Genomic DNA, 14,559 nt, shown 5'->3' with positions numbered 1-14,559 from the left:
ACTGGGTACATGTCCCATTCCAACACTGAAGATGAGGTAACTGCATGTCATCTGATGAGCCCTGACACTCAGCCCACCATAATCCTCCCTCCCCCAAGTCCACATGCCTTCATCTCTAACATTTTGACCTAACAGCAAATCACTTTTTGTTTTAATTTTATCTCCTTTTCGTTAAGATCACTTTCATGGTTTTAAAGTCAGTTTCTCTACGTGTAATGTGTCAGTACCTTATCATTTTAGCTGTTTATTTTTGTAGTCTTCCAGGAGACAATTTTTTTGTCAAATAGATGTACATGCCCAGGACCCGTTCTTCAGTGCATTTTCACTGCACATTCTCTCATATTTGTTACTTCTACTGTAACAATCACTTTTGCACATTTACATCAATATCCCAAGATCATGCCATGCATTCTTGACTTAACAGTTGATCTTTTAAAAGATCAGAAGTTGATGGAGGATGCTTGTATATCCTCCTGGCCTGGACCCAGTGTTCCAGGTGGTGACCAAATCAACCAATCCATTTGCCATGATAGCTGATTCAGCTATAATGGGAAGTGAATTGGCTGATTTGACCACCACCTGGAACATAGGGACCAGGCAAAGAGAATACACAGGCACCCTCCATCAACTTCTGATCTTTCGAAAGATCGACTGAAAGTCACAAATGATGAAGCAGGCTTAAGGGCTTTAATGGTCTTCTCTTGCTCTTATGTTCTGATGTAGCCTCTATTTATTTAACATTTTTACTTAAACACCCACCATTAAAATTCCTTTCAGAAGTTTCTCATTGTTTTTGCTGCTTAGGTGGCTTTTTTTCTACAACAGTTGTATTTCCACCTTTCAAACTTCATACCCTAAAATCTTTTAAGCTCCTTGTGTTCCATAGGTCTGCATTCAACATTTTTATTTTGAAATGTTTCCATGGCTTTCATATCTCCACAATGTCACTTTCCACGCTGCATTCATTCTCAAGATCCATCCTTTCAACAAAGTTTTTGCCTCAGCTTTGTAAAGTGGTGTGAGATATCTCTACGTGAAACAATTGTTTTTCCACCAACGTCATACAGATAGTGGTTAATAGGGTGTGAGATTAGGTCACTTACAGCCCTGAAGTAACTCATCCATTTTTCCAATCAATTTCTACATGGAGTACATTGCACAAAGCCATGTCATGCATGGCAAACATGCAAACCAGTGATTAAGCTCCAAATGAGACTCATCCCATCCAACTTGCTTAGCCCAATCTTATCTTGTTCCTTCCTCCCTCACTTAAATTCTCCCATGCTCTGTGGGCTGGGCTGGTTTTGGGATGCGGTAGGGGGAGGGGAGATTTTGAAGCTTGTGAAATCCACATTGATACCATTGGGCTGCAGGGCTCCTAAGCGGAATATGAGTCGCTGTTCCTGCAACCTTCGGGTGGCATCGCTGTGGCACTGCAGGAGGCCCAGGATGGACATGTCGTCTGAAGAATGGGAGGGGGAGTTGAAATGGTTCGCGACTGGGAGGTGCAGTTGTTTATTGCGGACCGAGCGTAGGTGTTCTGCAAAGCAGTCCCCAAGCCTCCGCTTGATTTCACAAGCTTCAAAATCTCCCCTCCCTCTACCACATCCCAAAACCAGCCCAGCTCGTCCCCGCCTCCCTAACCTGTTCTTCCTCCCACCTATCCCCTCGTCCCACCTCAAGCTGCACCCCCATTTCCTACTTACTAACCTCATCCCGTCCCCTTGACCTGTCCGTCCTCCCTGGACTGACCTATCTCCTCCCTACCTCCCCACCTACACTCACCTTTACTGGCTCCATCCCCGCCTCTTTGACCCGTCTGTCTCCTCTCCACCTATCTTCTCCTCTATGCATCTTCTATCCGTCTCCCCCTCTCTCCCTATTTATTTCAGAACCCCCTTCCCCTCCCCCTTTTCTGATGAAGGGTCTAGGCCCGAAACGTCAGCCTTCCTGCTCCTATGATGCTGCTTGGCCTGCTGTGTTCATCCAGCTCTCCACCTTGTTATCTCATTGAAACATAATTCAATTTATAAAGACTATTGGAAGTTGTTACTTATTTGAAAATAAACAGCCAAGAAAATATTTGCTCTTCTAATCCCAGAATTATTTAGATGCTTCAGGGAACAAATGCATTGCCCACCAAGCTGTACAAAGCAGGATAGTCTTAGGTTCAATCTTAGTCTTTGTCAAGTTAGATGGTTTCAGGGCTGCAGCTGATAAGTGGCAATGCTCACCAATATCCCTGGAGTGTAGAAGCAAATATCAAAGATAGTAGGAACTGCAGATGCTGGAGAATATCAAATACGGTTTGTGTTCCCAATCATTATCCAGTGACCCCCAACTTAAAAGCACTCACGGCAAAGACATGAAGATGACAATGGGCTCAGGTATGAGTATGATGCTTCCTGTAACATAATACTCTGATGGTCACCGAGTAACCTGTTCATGAAGAGTAACCACTTTGGTGCAGATTGAGAACTTGTTCATCTTTATGGAACTCAACTGCATGAAGGACCAGTACCTTCAGGACAAAAAAAAACTTACAAATTGGAATTACTTTTAAATAAAATCATTCACGGGACGGGGGCATTGCTGGCAACGCCAACATTTATTGCCCAGGAGAAGGTGGCGGCCATTTCAGTTCATGTGATGTTAGAGCACCACGGTGCTTTTAGGGAGGGTGTTTCCAGAATTTATGGCCCAGTAACAACGAAGGAAGGATGACCTAGTTCCAAATCAGGATGGTGTGAAGACTGGAGGTCCAGAGGCAATTTTAGCCAAACTGTAATAAGGCAGCTGTTGCAAAATATCTGCTTCCACAAGCCAGACTGTGAAAGCCTTTGGTTTAGGGTGTTATATAGTAAGGGGATATGATCAGCTGACACAGTTATAACGATTGTTGCAATCACAGAGAAAAACATTTTCAATTAAGGTTTACACAAATAGATGTCTTTAGGAGAGAGAGGGACAAGTAGCAGTTTTAGGGTGAGTTTGTGACACTGCCGATAAGTATGCCACCTGTAGGTAAGAGACAACAAGGTGCAGGGCTGGACGAACACAGCAGGCCAAGCAGCATCATAGGAGCAGAGAGGCTGACGTTTCGGGCCTAGACCCTTCATCAGAAAAGGGGGAGGGGAAGGGGGTTCTGAAATAAATAGGGAGAGAGTGGGAGGCGGATAGAAGATGGATAGAGGAGAGGTTAGGTGGAGAGGAAACAAACAGGTCGAAGAGGTGGGGATGGAGCCAGTAAAGGTGAGTGTAGGTGGGGAGTTAGGAAGGAGATAGGTCAGTCCAGGGAGGACGGACAGGTCAAGGGGGCGGGATGAGGTTAGTCGGTAGGAGATGGAGGTGCGGCTTGAGGTGGGAGGAGGGGATCACCTGTAGGTAAGTCTGTTTTGCTGCGTCCCTGGGCAGAGTGTAGCGAGGACACGAAGAACAGTAGGGAGACAATTCAGACAAAGCTGGTATATAAAAAGCTTCAGAGCGGCATTGGCAGGTGCATTGGGATGGGTCACTAGTGTCAGATTGGAAATGGGAAGTAGATGGCTCCAAACAAAAAGAGAAAATCGCTTTAAATAAACTCCGAGGCCTGAGTAGACTTGCTACATACAGAGGCAAAATTGACGTACGTGAATAGTTCAAGGTTGCTATAATTGGTCTCCAGCTGTCTCTCTTCCAAGGCACTAGCGGAGGCGGAGCTGTGGCTGGTTCATTCATCCATGAAACTTTGACCGCGGCACAGTTCGCCTGTACTTTTTAAAGCGCCTGAGGGATTTCTAACTTCTTTGGCAAGAATGGAGTCGGTTCTCTTGCGCCGTTTGCCCTGTTTGCTGAGGCCAGAGTATCGCTATGTTCAGTTTCTGCAGACTGTGTCCCGCTGCAGCTCCTCCTCGTCTCGGTTTAATGTGTCACCAAGCGCCGCTGAGATCGCTCGGCCGGTGGGAATTTGCTCCATGATGCGCTTGCCCGTACAGGACTCCTCACAGGGCCTGGATGCTGCTTTTGTTGGAGTTCCTCTAGACATTGGCACCTCGAACCGGCCCGGTGCCAGGTAGGACACAAACCAATAGACAATCAATCGTTCAGTCACTAATTGAGGGTATGCCAAACGGAATAAATCTGCTCAGGTTTAATGAACAGGTTTTAGTGCTAATGTCTATACGTTGCGGTCTGAACAGCACAACCCCATTTGCGAAAATGGTATTCTTTCCCCTGCTTCTCCTTTGACCTCCCTTGGAAGGTCATGAAATTGTTGTACCTACGTGGGAGATAATCAGCTAAAGCCCTGGGAAAAGCAACTTATGTCACTCCATGAAAAAAAAATTACACAACCTATATTTGCAAGGGAAAGTCGAATTAATGGCATAAAAAGAGAAAATGCTGGTACAATTCAACAGGTCTCTCTGCCACCTTTAGATACTGTGCTACAGCAAATTAAGAACAAAAAGAAAATTGCCAATTGATAAAACAACTCATATCCTGTCTCCTTTTCACTTGACGGATGGATGCAAAGTGAACACCAAGGCTTAAGCACTTAAAGAATGATTCTTATCTGGGACTCTTGGATGGTGATCAAGAGCTGCTGAGCAATTGTTGTGGGAAGCAATGGGTTAATGGTATTATTGCTGGACTGTTAATCTGGAGACCTAGATAACATCCCGGTTACCCGGTTTTGAATCCTGCAATGGCAGTTGGTGGAATTTGAATTTGTTAAATATCTGGAATTAAGAATCTAACAGTGACTGTAAACCCTGACCATAGATTGTCAGGGGAAAAAAACCTATCTGGCTCACTTATGTCCTTGAGGGAAGAAAACTGCTATCCTTATCTGGTCTGGCATACACGTGACTCCAGATCTACAGCAATGTGGTTGACTCTGAACTGCCCTCTGATTAATTAGGGATGGGCAATAAATGCTGCCTGGTCAGTGATGCCCTCATTCTGTGAATGAATTTTTAAAAAAATCTCACGGTTTAAAGATCAAATTGGCAAAATCAAGTTCCAAGTTTTTACATTGTCTGAGGGATTCTGTTTTACAGCGTCATTATATTGAGAATGAGGGAGGGAAATCTTTCAATTCTGTTTTTACATTTAGATTTGGACCCAGGCATATCAGAGCTGAGTCGGCCATGGTCAGAGCCTACAATGGTGGCACCAGGGCAGCTCCTTTTGAATCTCTGATGGTGGCTGATATTGGTGATGTCAACGTGAATCTTTATGACCTGAAGGACAGCTGCAGGATGATCAGGAAAGCTTTCAAGAAGATTGTGTCCACAGGCTGCATACCTTTGACATTGGGTATGGTTTTACCTTCATAGGCTAACGGCTCTTTGGAATGAATAGAAGAGAAAATGGAATAATATTCAGAAGAAGAGATCAGAACAGAATTTTAAATCTTTCTGTACTGCAGGTCAAAAGTACTAATTATGTCTGTTGTGCCTAGGTGGTGATCACACAATAACATATCCCATATTGCAGACAATGGCAGAAAAGTAAGTCTCATTTTGTCTTGTTATTGCCCATTTTGATAATAATTGCTGCATTCAAGTAAAGGTGAGAGGCTGTTTATCCAAACTGTCTTGCAACTGTCCTGGGAGAGCTTAATGAGATGGTATGGAGGTCTCATTGCTTGAAAGTGTGCCACTTGATCACTTGAATGAGTTGGGGTGGGGTAGGCTGTAAACATGTTCCATATGGTGCTGGTGTGTCGAGTCAGTAATGGAAAACAGTTGCAAAATTTGATTACCAGCAAAATCTACCTTTTAAAGTAAATTCTTACAGAAGACATAGCTGAATTTTCAATATCATTTTGCCCTTGAATTTTGTCCCCTCCTCTCTATTTTTTTGAACAATAAAGGAATTAAGGGTAACGGTGAGAACGCGGGTAAGTGGATCTGAGTCCACGAAAAGGTCAGCCTTGATCTTATTGAATGGCGGAGCAGGCTCGAAGGGCCAGACGGCCTACTCCTGCTCCTAGTTCTTATGTTCTTTCCTGAATGCTGTAAGTCAGAGTCATTGTGATCTACAGCACAGAAAAAAATGGCCCTTTGGCTCATTGCGTCCATGCTGGCCAAAATCAATGACCTAACTATTCTAATCCCATTTTCCAGCACTTAGCCCATAGCCTTGTATGCCTTGGCATCACATCTGCACATCTAAATACTTCTTAAATGTTCTGTGGCTTTCTGCTCTGCGACCCTTGTAGGCAATGAGTTCCAGATTCCCACCACTCTATGGGTGAAAAACAAAAATCCTCCCACCCCCTCTAAACCTCCTGTCCCTTATCTTAAATCTATGGTCTCTAGTCATTGAACCCTTCACTAAAGGTTAAGGTTTCTTCCTGTGTACCCTGTCTATGCCCCTCTTAATCATGTCCACCCTCAGTCTCCTGTGTTCTGAGGAAAACAACCCCAGCCTGTCCAATCTCTCTTCATAACTACAACTCTCCAGTCTAGGCAACATCTTGGTAAATCTCTACACGGTCTCCGGTGCAATCACATCCTTCCTGTAATGTGGATTCCAGTACTACACACAATGTTTTATACAGCTAATAAAGGCAAGTATCTCAAATGCCATCTTAATCACTTTATTCAACTGTCAAACTATCTTAAGGGACCAATGGAGATGTACACCAAGGTCCCTCTAATCCTCGGTGCTTCCCAGGGTCTGACTGTTCATCATGTATTCGCTTACCTTGTTTGTCCGACCCAAGTGCATCACCTCATACTTATCCAGATTGAATTCCCTTTGCCACTGATGAGCCCATCTGACCAGCCTGTCTATATCCTCCTGTAATCAAAAGCTATCCTCCTCACTATTTACTACCCCATCAATTTTCATATAATCTGAAAACTTACTGAACAACCCTCACGATTTATATATACTGCAAGCAGCATATGCCCCCAGTACTGATCTCTGTTGAACTCCACTGGAGTTCAGTACAGGCCTCCAGTTGCAAAAACATCCCTCAAACATTGTCCTCTGCTTCCTACCAAGCAGCCAATTCTGGATCCAATTAAGTCAATAAATATGGAGCTGGAAAAGCACAGCTGGTCTGACAGTATCGGAGAAGCAGGAATGTCAACATTTCGGGCCGAGACCCTTCATCAAGACTGGGGAGGGGGGGGAAGGGAGCCCAGAAATAGGGGAAAAAGGGGGGGGCTGGGGGGAGGGTGGGTGAGATGGAGATAGGTGGATGCAGGTCGGGGTTTATTGTGGTTGGTAAATGGGAAGGGTGGAGAAGATAGGTGAGTAGAAAGATGACAGATTGTAGGTGGAGAGATTTTGAAGCTGGTGATGCAGGTCGGGGGTTATTGTGATTGGTCAGTGGGAAGGATGGAGTGGATAGGTGAGTCAGAAGATGGACAGGTTGGGGGAGGAGAGATTTTGAAGCTGGTGAAGTCAATATTCAGGCTATTGGACTGTAAGCTCCCAAGGCAAAATATGAGGTTTTGTTCTTCCAGTTTATGTTTGGCCTCACACTGACCGTGGAGGAGGCCAAGGATGGACATCTCACCAGGGGAGTGGGAGGGAAGTTAAAGGCAACTGGAAGGTCGGGTTGGTTGGTGCGTGCAGAATGCAGATGTTCCACAAACTGATGCCCGAGTCTGCGTTTGGTCTCCCCAATGTACAGGAGACCACATCAGGAGCAATGGATACAGTAGATGATGTTAGATGAGTGCAGGTGAATCTCTGCTGGATTTGGAGGGATTGTTTGGGGTCTCAGATGGAAGTGAGGTATAGGGGCAGGTGTAGCACCTCCTGCATGGAAAGGTACCGAGAAGGATGGGGAGGGAAATATCTTTTTGGTGGTGGGGTGTGATTATAGGTGGCGGAAATGTCGGAGGATGATGTGTTGTATTCGGAGGTTGGTGGGGTGGTATGTGAGGACTAAGGGGACTCTGCCTTTATTGTTGTTGGAGGGACGGGGTTTGAGGGCAGAAGCATGGGAAATGGGAGTGATACGGTTGAGGCTTCCTTAATAACAGAGGAGGGGAAACTATGGTCTCAACATTAGGAGGATATCTGGGAAGTCCTAGAGTAGAATGCCTCAAACTGGGAGCAGATGCAGTAGAGGCAGATGAATTGTGAGTATGGGATAGAATTTTTGCAGGAGCTTGGGTGAGAGGAGGTGTAGTTAAGGTCATTGTAGGAGTCAGTGGGTTTGAAATGGATATCAGTGGTGAGTTGGTTACCGGAGCTGGAGACAGAGAGGTCCAGGAAGGGGAGGGAGGTGTCAGAAATGGTCCAGGTGAATTTGAGGGCGCGGTGGAAGGTGTTGGTGAAGTTGGTGAACTGTTCGCGCTCCTCGCGGGAGCACAAGGCAGCATCAAGTCATCAATATAGCAGAGAAAGAGGTGGGGGATGGTACCGGTATAGTTTTTAAAGAGGGACTGTTCCACGAATCCTACGAAGAGGCAGGCATAGCTTGGGCCTGTGCAGATGCCCATGCTACCCCTTTGGTTTGTAGGAAGTGGGAGGAATCAAAGGAAAAATTGTTGAGAGTGAGGCCCAGTTCCGCCAAACGAATGAGAGTGTCAGTGGAGGAGGACTGGGTGGGCCTTCGGGAGAGGAAGAAGTGGAGGGCTTTTAGGGCATCATTGTGGGGGATGCAGGTGTACAGGGACTGAATGTTCATGGTGAAGAAGAGGCGTTGGGGGCCGGGGAATTGAAAGTTTTGGAAAAGATGGAGGACATGGTTGCGTTCTGAACGTAGGTGAGGAGTTCCTGAACCAAAGGGGAAAGAACGGAGTTGAGGTCGGAAGAGATGAGCTTGGTGGGGCAGAAGCAGGCAGAGACAATGGATTGACCAAGGCAGTCAGGTTTATAGATCTTGGGTAGGAGATAGAAACAGGCGGTGTGGGGTTGGGAAACTATCACGTTGGAGGGTGTGGACAGGGGATCTCCTGAAGTGATGAGGTTGTTGATGGTCTGGGTGATCATGGCTTGGTGATCAGAGGTGGGGTCATGATCAAGGGGATCCCGTTAGCTCTGATAGGGTTCATATTGGCTATCGGCCTTTCACTATTGCATTTGCAGCCATTATTATGAGCCTAGAATGGATTTTACCATGAGGAGCATCACAGTTGACCTGATTTTTACATGCTATCCTGCTAAATGTACTTCCAAAAGTGGATAATGATGAGGATCATAAATTTTGCCTATTATGTGATCATGGGACACAAAGCCAATTGCATTACAATTACTGCTTTCCAAGTTGAAATCAGTTAGCTCAACACAGAGCTGAGATTGAACTGGAGACATTCTTGGTTACTCACTGGGGCAAGTCACTGGACTGTTGTCTGGATGCCGAAGTTAAAGAAAATCCTAGAAAGATGACTTTGAGAAACAGGTACAGGAACAGAAGATTTGCTGGGGAGAGTAAGTACCAAGGAAACAATTGAATAAATGGTGGCAGAGAAGGAGAGGGAGTGAAGGCACGTCGAAACGTCAAAATCTCATTGCTTGTTCTTGCTCCAGTTGGTTGCAAGCTGTGTCTCACCACGGTTTCCTGTTGTTCTGTTTTGATCAGATACGGTCCATTAGGTTTGGTTCACGTTGATGCACATGCTGACACAGGTGATATTGTCCTCGGGGAGAAGATCTGTCATGGAACTCCCTTCAGGCGCTGTGTGGAAGAGGGACTGCTTGATTGTAAGCGTGTGGTACAGATTGGGCTCCGCGGTTCTACTTATGAACCAGATGGTTACCTTTGGAGCAAAGAACAGGTAAATTGTTTTTTCCTAAAATTTCATGTTCTCCCCTCTCTATATTCTTTGCACAGCTTGGAGGTTGTGACTGGAGGTTGTGTGTTTACTGGAGTTTGCCAATCATGATTTTCCCATGTGACTTCTCTCTTTTCTTCATCTTCTGAAACGAGCTTCTTCCAGGTTGTGTTTGCGCAGGTAGCACTGTTCTTTTGTGGACCTACACAGTGTAAGCTGGGGGGCCATCCATCTCATCACAGAGCCAGAGCGTCTCTTGCCAGTGGCAACACTCCATTGTGACCAGGCTCAGATCCCCTGAACTCTGAATAAGAATTTAACCCAAGACTCTCCTTATCTGTACAATGAGCAGCTCAATGACATTGACAGTTGGATAATTGAAGATTAATACTGATCTGTAACCACATAAATTTGCATTCATCTAGTACCCTTAACATAGTAAAACAGTCTATGGCACTTTAGAGAAACATTATCAAGTGAGCTAGACTCCAAGCCGGATGAGGAACTGCTAAGACAGGTGACAAAAATCTTCATCAAAGTGATAAGTTTTAAGGAGTGTCTTAAAAGAGAGGGATATGGAGAGATTAAGAGAAGAATTTTCTATTCATTCATGGGAGGTGGGTGTTGCTGGCTGGGTCGTATTGCCTATCCCTCATTGCCCATGAGAAGGTGGTGGTGAGCTGCCTACTTGAACCTCTACAACTGATGTGGTGTATCTACAAATTTGAGGTGGATACATCCACAATGTCATTAGGAAGGGAGTTCCAGGATTTTAACCCTATGACACTGAAGGAATGTTAACATATTTCCAAGTGGGAATGCTGAGTGCTCAAGAGCTCAACATTTTAGGCATCTGAAAACCATTCCCAGTGCAAATTGGAAAAGCTGAGGGTGACCTCCCTTTTTATGAGAAAGCATTCACCTGACAACATTCCATCAAATGGTTCTTCCCTTCATTGTTAGGGAACATATGATATCAACAAAATACAAGCATGAACTCCCAACTAAGGACTATGTTACAGGGGGTGACCCAGCTTCAGCTTAACACAAGTAAAATTGGGTTGTGTTTGTTGGAAAAGTAGTCAATCTCTGCTATTTTGTGTATTTATTCCCGGGGGGGGGGAGGCACCATCTCATAGCCCTGTATGAACACAAAAACCAGGGAATGTCTGACTGAACTAAGAAGATGGAGAATTAAGAATTAATTAACTCTTAATTCTATATCTTCATCATGCTTGCATTGGAACGGTCAGTAGACAACTTATTTTGATTGTTATTACTTGAGCAAAAACATTCTTCATCAATGCTTTTCACTTTAGTGTTTTAATATTCCTAGGGTTTTCGAGTGGTTACTGGAGAGGATTGCTGGTTACGTTCCCTTGCTCCCCTTATGAAGGAGGTGAGGCAGCAGATGGGGAATGGCCCTGTGTATATTAGTTTTGATATTGATGGCCTGGATCCAGCCTTTGCTCCTGGTACTGGAACTCCAGAGATTGCAGGTCTTCAACCCAGTCAGGTAAGTGAGCAGAATAAGAGGATCTCTACTCTTATATAAACACAGCTGACGAGTGAAACGTCTGCCAAAACTGAGCAGAGAGAAAGGACAATACTAGGCTCTTTCACTTTTTCAAGTGGATGGGCATATTCTGTCATAGTGTTCTGATTCAACTTTTTTTTTTCCTTTCTTCTTTCATGAGATGTAGGTTTAACTGGAAAAGGTAGCATTTGTTATCCATCCCCATTTGCCTTTGGGGCAGTCAAGAGTCACTCACATTGTTGTGGGGCTGATGTCACATGTAGGCTAGGCTATGTGAGGATGGGAGATTTCCTTCCCTAAAGGGTATTAGTGAACCAGATGGGTTTTTGCAACAATCAATTGTAGTTTCATGGTCACCATTACTGAGACTAGCTTTTAGATGTAGACTTTATTAATTTACTTTAAATTCCACCAGCTGCACTGGATGGGATTTAAACCATGGCACCAAAGTACTTGCCCTAACCTCTGTATTACTAGAGCATTACTACTACATCACTATCTGTTCATGTTCACACAACTCCTAAAACATCATTTCAAATCAGCTAATGTGCTAATCTTATGTTTTAGAGGCTTGAGTAGAGCCTCAGTTAGACAGCACACAGTTTATCTGTTCAGGAACAAATTAATACCAAACAGATAATTACAAAGAGAGAAAGCGGGTAGCAGAGACGCCACAGGAAAGGAGAATAACAAGCCCAGGCACTATCAATGCAAACAGAAGGGGAAGTGTAATAGAGATATTCCCAGCAGGTAACCAAGGCATTGAGTAATAAGGAGTAAAATGAGAAAGTAAGAGAGAAAAACAGTGAAAAGATGAGCAACAGAAAGATACAGAAATATAGAGATGCAGGTGAAAGCAACAAAGAGAAACATGGCAAGGTGGTTAGCACTGCTACCTCAGAGCACCAGGGATCCGGGTTCAATTCCAGCCTCAGGTGATTGTGAAAACTCCACATAGACAATCACTCTGTGTCTGCGTGGGTTTCCTCCCAGTACACCAATTTCCTCCCGAAATCCATAGATGTGCAGGTTAGGTGAATTGGCCATGCTAAATTGCCCATAGTATCCAGGGATGTGTAGGTTAGGTGGATTAGCCATGGGAAAATGCAAGGTTACAGGGATGGCAGTTGGGGGAAGAAGTGAGATTGGGTGGGATGCTCTTTGGAGAGTTGGTGTGGACTTTTTCGGCTGAATGATCTATTCCCACCTGTAGGGATTCTATTAAAAACCACCTATAAAAGAAAAAGTTAGAGGTATGGACCACAAGAAGAGACAATTTTGTTGACCACATACAAAACAGGATTGAAGTTATGTCTTACTTTGAGAATGTTAAGATAACCAAGTCTTAAGTGAATTTTGGCTGAATATAAATAGAATTCCCCCAAGTTGTGCTCCAAACTGTAAACCAATAAATATAACTGAGAATGCATCACAAACACATTTCAGGATATTCTGACCATTTTCCTGCAGAAAGAATTCAACACAAGTTCAAGCTCTCAATCCACTAATGAGCCTAATTCCTCACCTTGCATATGACTTACACGAGCGTACTACCATGCGCTGATCTAACACTAAGCCAACTGTACAATTATCTGATGTTCACAGAATAGCAAAATATTTCTGGGAATGGACTTTAATACTAGATATTATTAAGTTTAAAAAAAAGCAAAGTTCTGGTTGTTCAGAGTCTTAAGAAATCATTCAATATAACGAGGAATTGAAAAACTACTGTGTTTACAGGCTTTGGAAATCATCCGGGGTTGTCGGGGAATGAAAGTAATCGGTTGTGACTTGGTTGAGGTTTCACCAATATATGATACTTCTGGTAAGAAAATAAAGCTAAAATGTTTTATTATTGTTACTGTGGGTTACTATCAACTGCCACAAACAAGTAAGTGTCGACAATATCTTGATTAATGTGGTTGTATTGTCAGCACTAAATCAAAACATTGTAGTCTCAAACTCCACTTTGAGATTTGAGTGAATAATCTTGACTGGCATTCCATTGTAGAACAGAGGGAATGCAGCATTTTTCAGAGGAGTTGTCCTCTGAATGAGGCACTGTTGGACAGTTTGGATGAATACGTAAATTTAGGTAACCTGGCACACAAATGTTGAGTAAATTAAAAGTAGTAATTGTGGGTGGTGTCCCTGATGTGTTGGCATACTGGCAAGTTTGCCTGATTATACTAGCTATGAAAACTAACTTGCATATATAACTTTGAGAAATAAATGCTAACACTTTAGTACCACCATTACCAGTGGTGATATTGATAAATACTAACATAGCATAAAAAGGAAAGTCTTAAGGGTGAAAGGTATATGCCAATTTATTTCAACAATTTCACAAGTCTGTATTTTTCAGGTAACACGGCTTTGACAGCTGCCAATCTGCTTTTTGAGATGCTTTGTGTTCTACCCAACGTTAAGTATCACTGAACTTTGTATGGTGTTTAGGTCACATTGATTATCACTCGTTCTAATAATTAAATAACTAGCTGCTTTCTCACCCAGTGCAACTGTTACTGAAAGACTTAAATGCCTTTTATTAATTCAAACTTTAAACAATTTGGAGCATGCAGTATTTTACATGCAAAAGCCTCAGTTACAATGGACATGCTGTGTGTGATAATGTGCAGACATCTATAATCAAGAAATGCCTTGTCATGTATGGTACTGTCTTAATTGTTTTCATTAATGTTGAAAAAACCCACGTTAAATCAGCCTACTAAACTGCAGCTGACTCACAGCATTGATTGAGAAGTATTTTGGGATCCACACTGCCAATTCCCTTCTTATTGTAACTTTTGACTTTCATAATATGAATAAACAGCGATGATTTGTTACTGAGATTGCTTGTAATTAAGTGACTCTGAAAATAAATTAATCTTTTTGGTCTTCACAGATCTCAAATGATTTGAAGTTATTTATTAAAAGCCAGCACTCATCCTGTTAGGACCGCAGGTATGACCAGTAGCCTACTGTTCAAAACAGTAACAAAGTTGCAATTTTAAACAGTGCCTTTAGGTTAGGATGGGAAAGAATGGACAAGGATTCCTGCTATATCAAATCACAGCAAACATCACAGTGCCTTAGAGGAAAAGCGAGTGGAAAGAAATTAGATACAAGTGAATTTCAATCTGAAATTATGGAATCAACCAAAGACTAGACGTATGGCTAAAAAGGAAAGGGTAATGGTGTAAAGATAGTTGAATCATTCTATGGTTTGGGTCCTCACTCACTGCAGCATGGGATAGGGTGGATCTGATGCCTGGCATTTAATACACATATTGATCC

General features: G+C 43.5%; 2 protein-coding genes across 3 annotated transcripts in view; both read left to right on the top strand.

The window, feature by feature from the left end:
* The window catches only part of micos10 (mitochondrial contact site and cristae organizing system subunit 10), a 401,440-nt gene that overhangs the window by 208,347 nt on the left and 178,534 nt on the right, over nucleotides 1-14,559 (top strand). The window lies entirely within an intron of this gene.
* Nucleotides 3,412-14,150, top strand: agmat (agmatine ureohydrolase (agmatinase)). The gene is made up of 7 exons (XM_048615010.1): nucleotides 3,412-4,051; nucleotides 5,096-5,298; nucleotides 5,444-5,492; nucleotides 9,533-9,728; nucleotides 11,062-11,241; nucleotides 13,003-13,087; nucleotides 13,628-14,150. The coding sequence occupies exons 1-7, from the start codon at nucleotides 3,795-3,797 to the stop codon at nucleotides 13,699-13,701; spliced, it is 1,044 nt and encodes a 347-aa protein (XP_048470967.1). The 5' UTR covers nucleotides 3,412-3,794; the 3' UTR covers nucleotides 13,702-14,150.

The sequence above is a fragment of the Rhincodon typus genome, chromosome 31 (genome assembly GCF_021869965.1).
Source record: "Rhincodon typus isolate 14 chromosome 31, sRhiTyp1.1, whole genome shotgun sequence".
Classification (NCBI taxonomy): Eukaryota; Metazoa; Chordata; class Chondrichthyes; order Orectolobiformes; family Rhincodontidae; genus Rhincodon; species Rhincodon typus.
Note: the sequence above shows the minus strand (reverse complement) of the source record. Positions and strands in the feature narration are given on the sequence as shown.

Coding starts and splice junctions, on each gene's coding strand:
- agmat (XM_048615010.1), top strand. CDS start 3,795: ATGGAGTCGGTTCTCTTGCGCCGTTTGCCCTGTTTGCTGAGGCCAGAG. Junction 9,729..11,061: donor ACCTTTGGAGCAAAGAACAG/GTAAATTGTTTT, acceptor TAATATTCCTAG/GGTTTTCGAGTGGTTACTGG. Junction 11,242..13,002: donor CAGGTCTTCAACCCAGTCAG/GTAAGTGAGCAG, acceptor CTGTGTTTACAG/GCTTTGGAAATCATCCGGGG.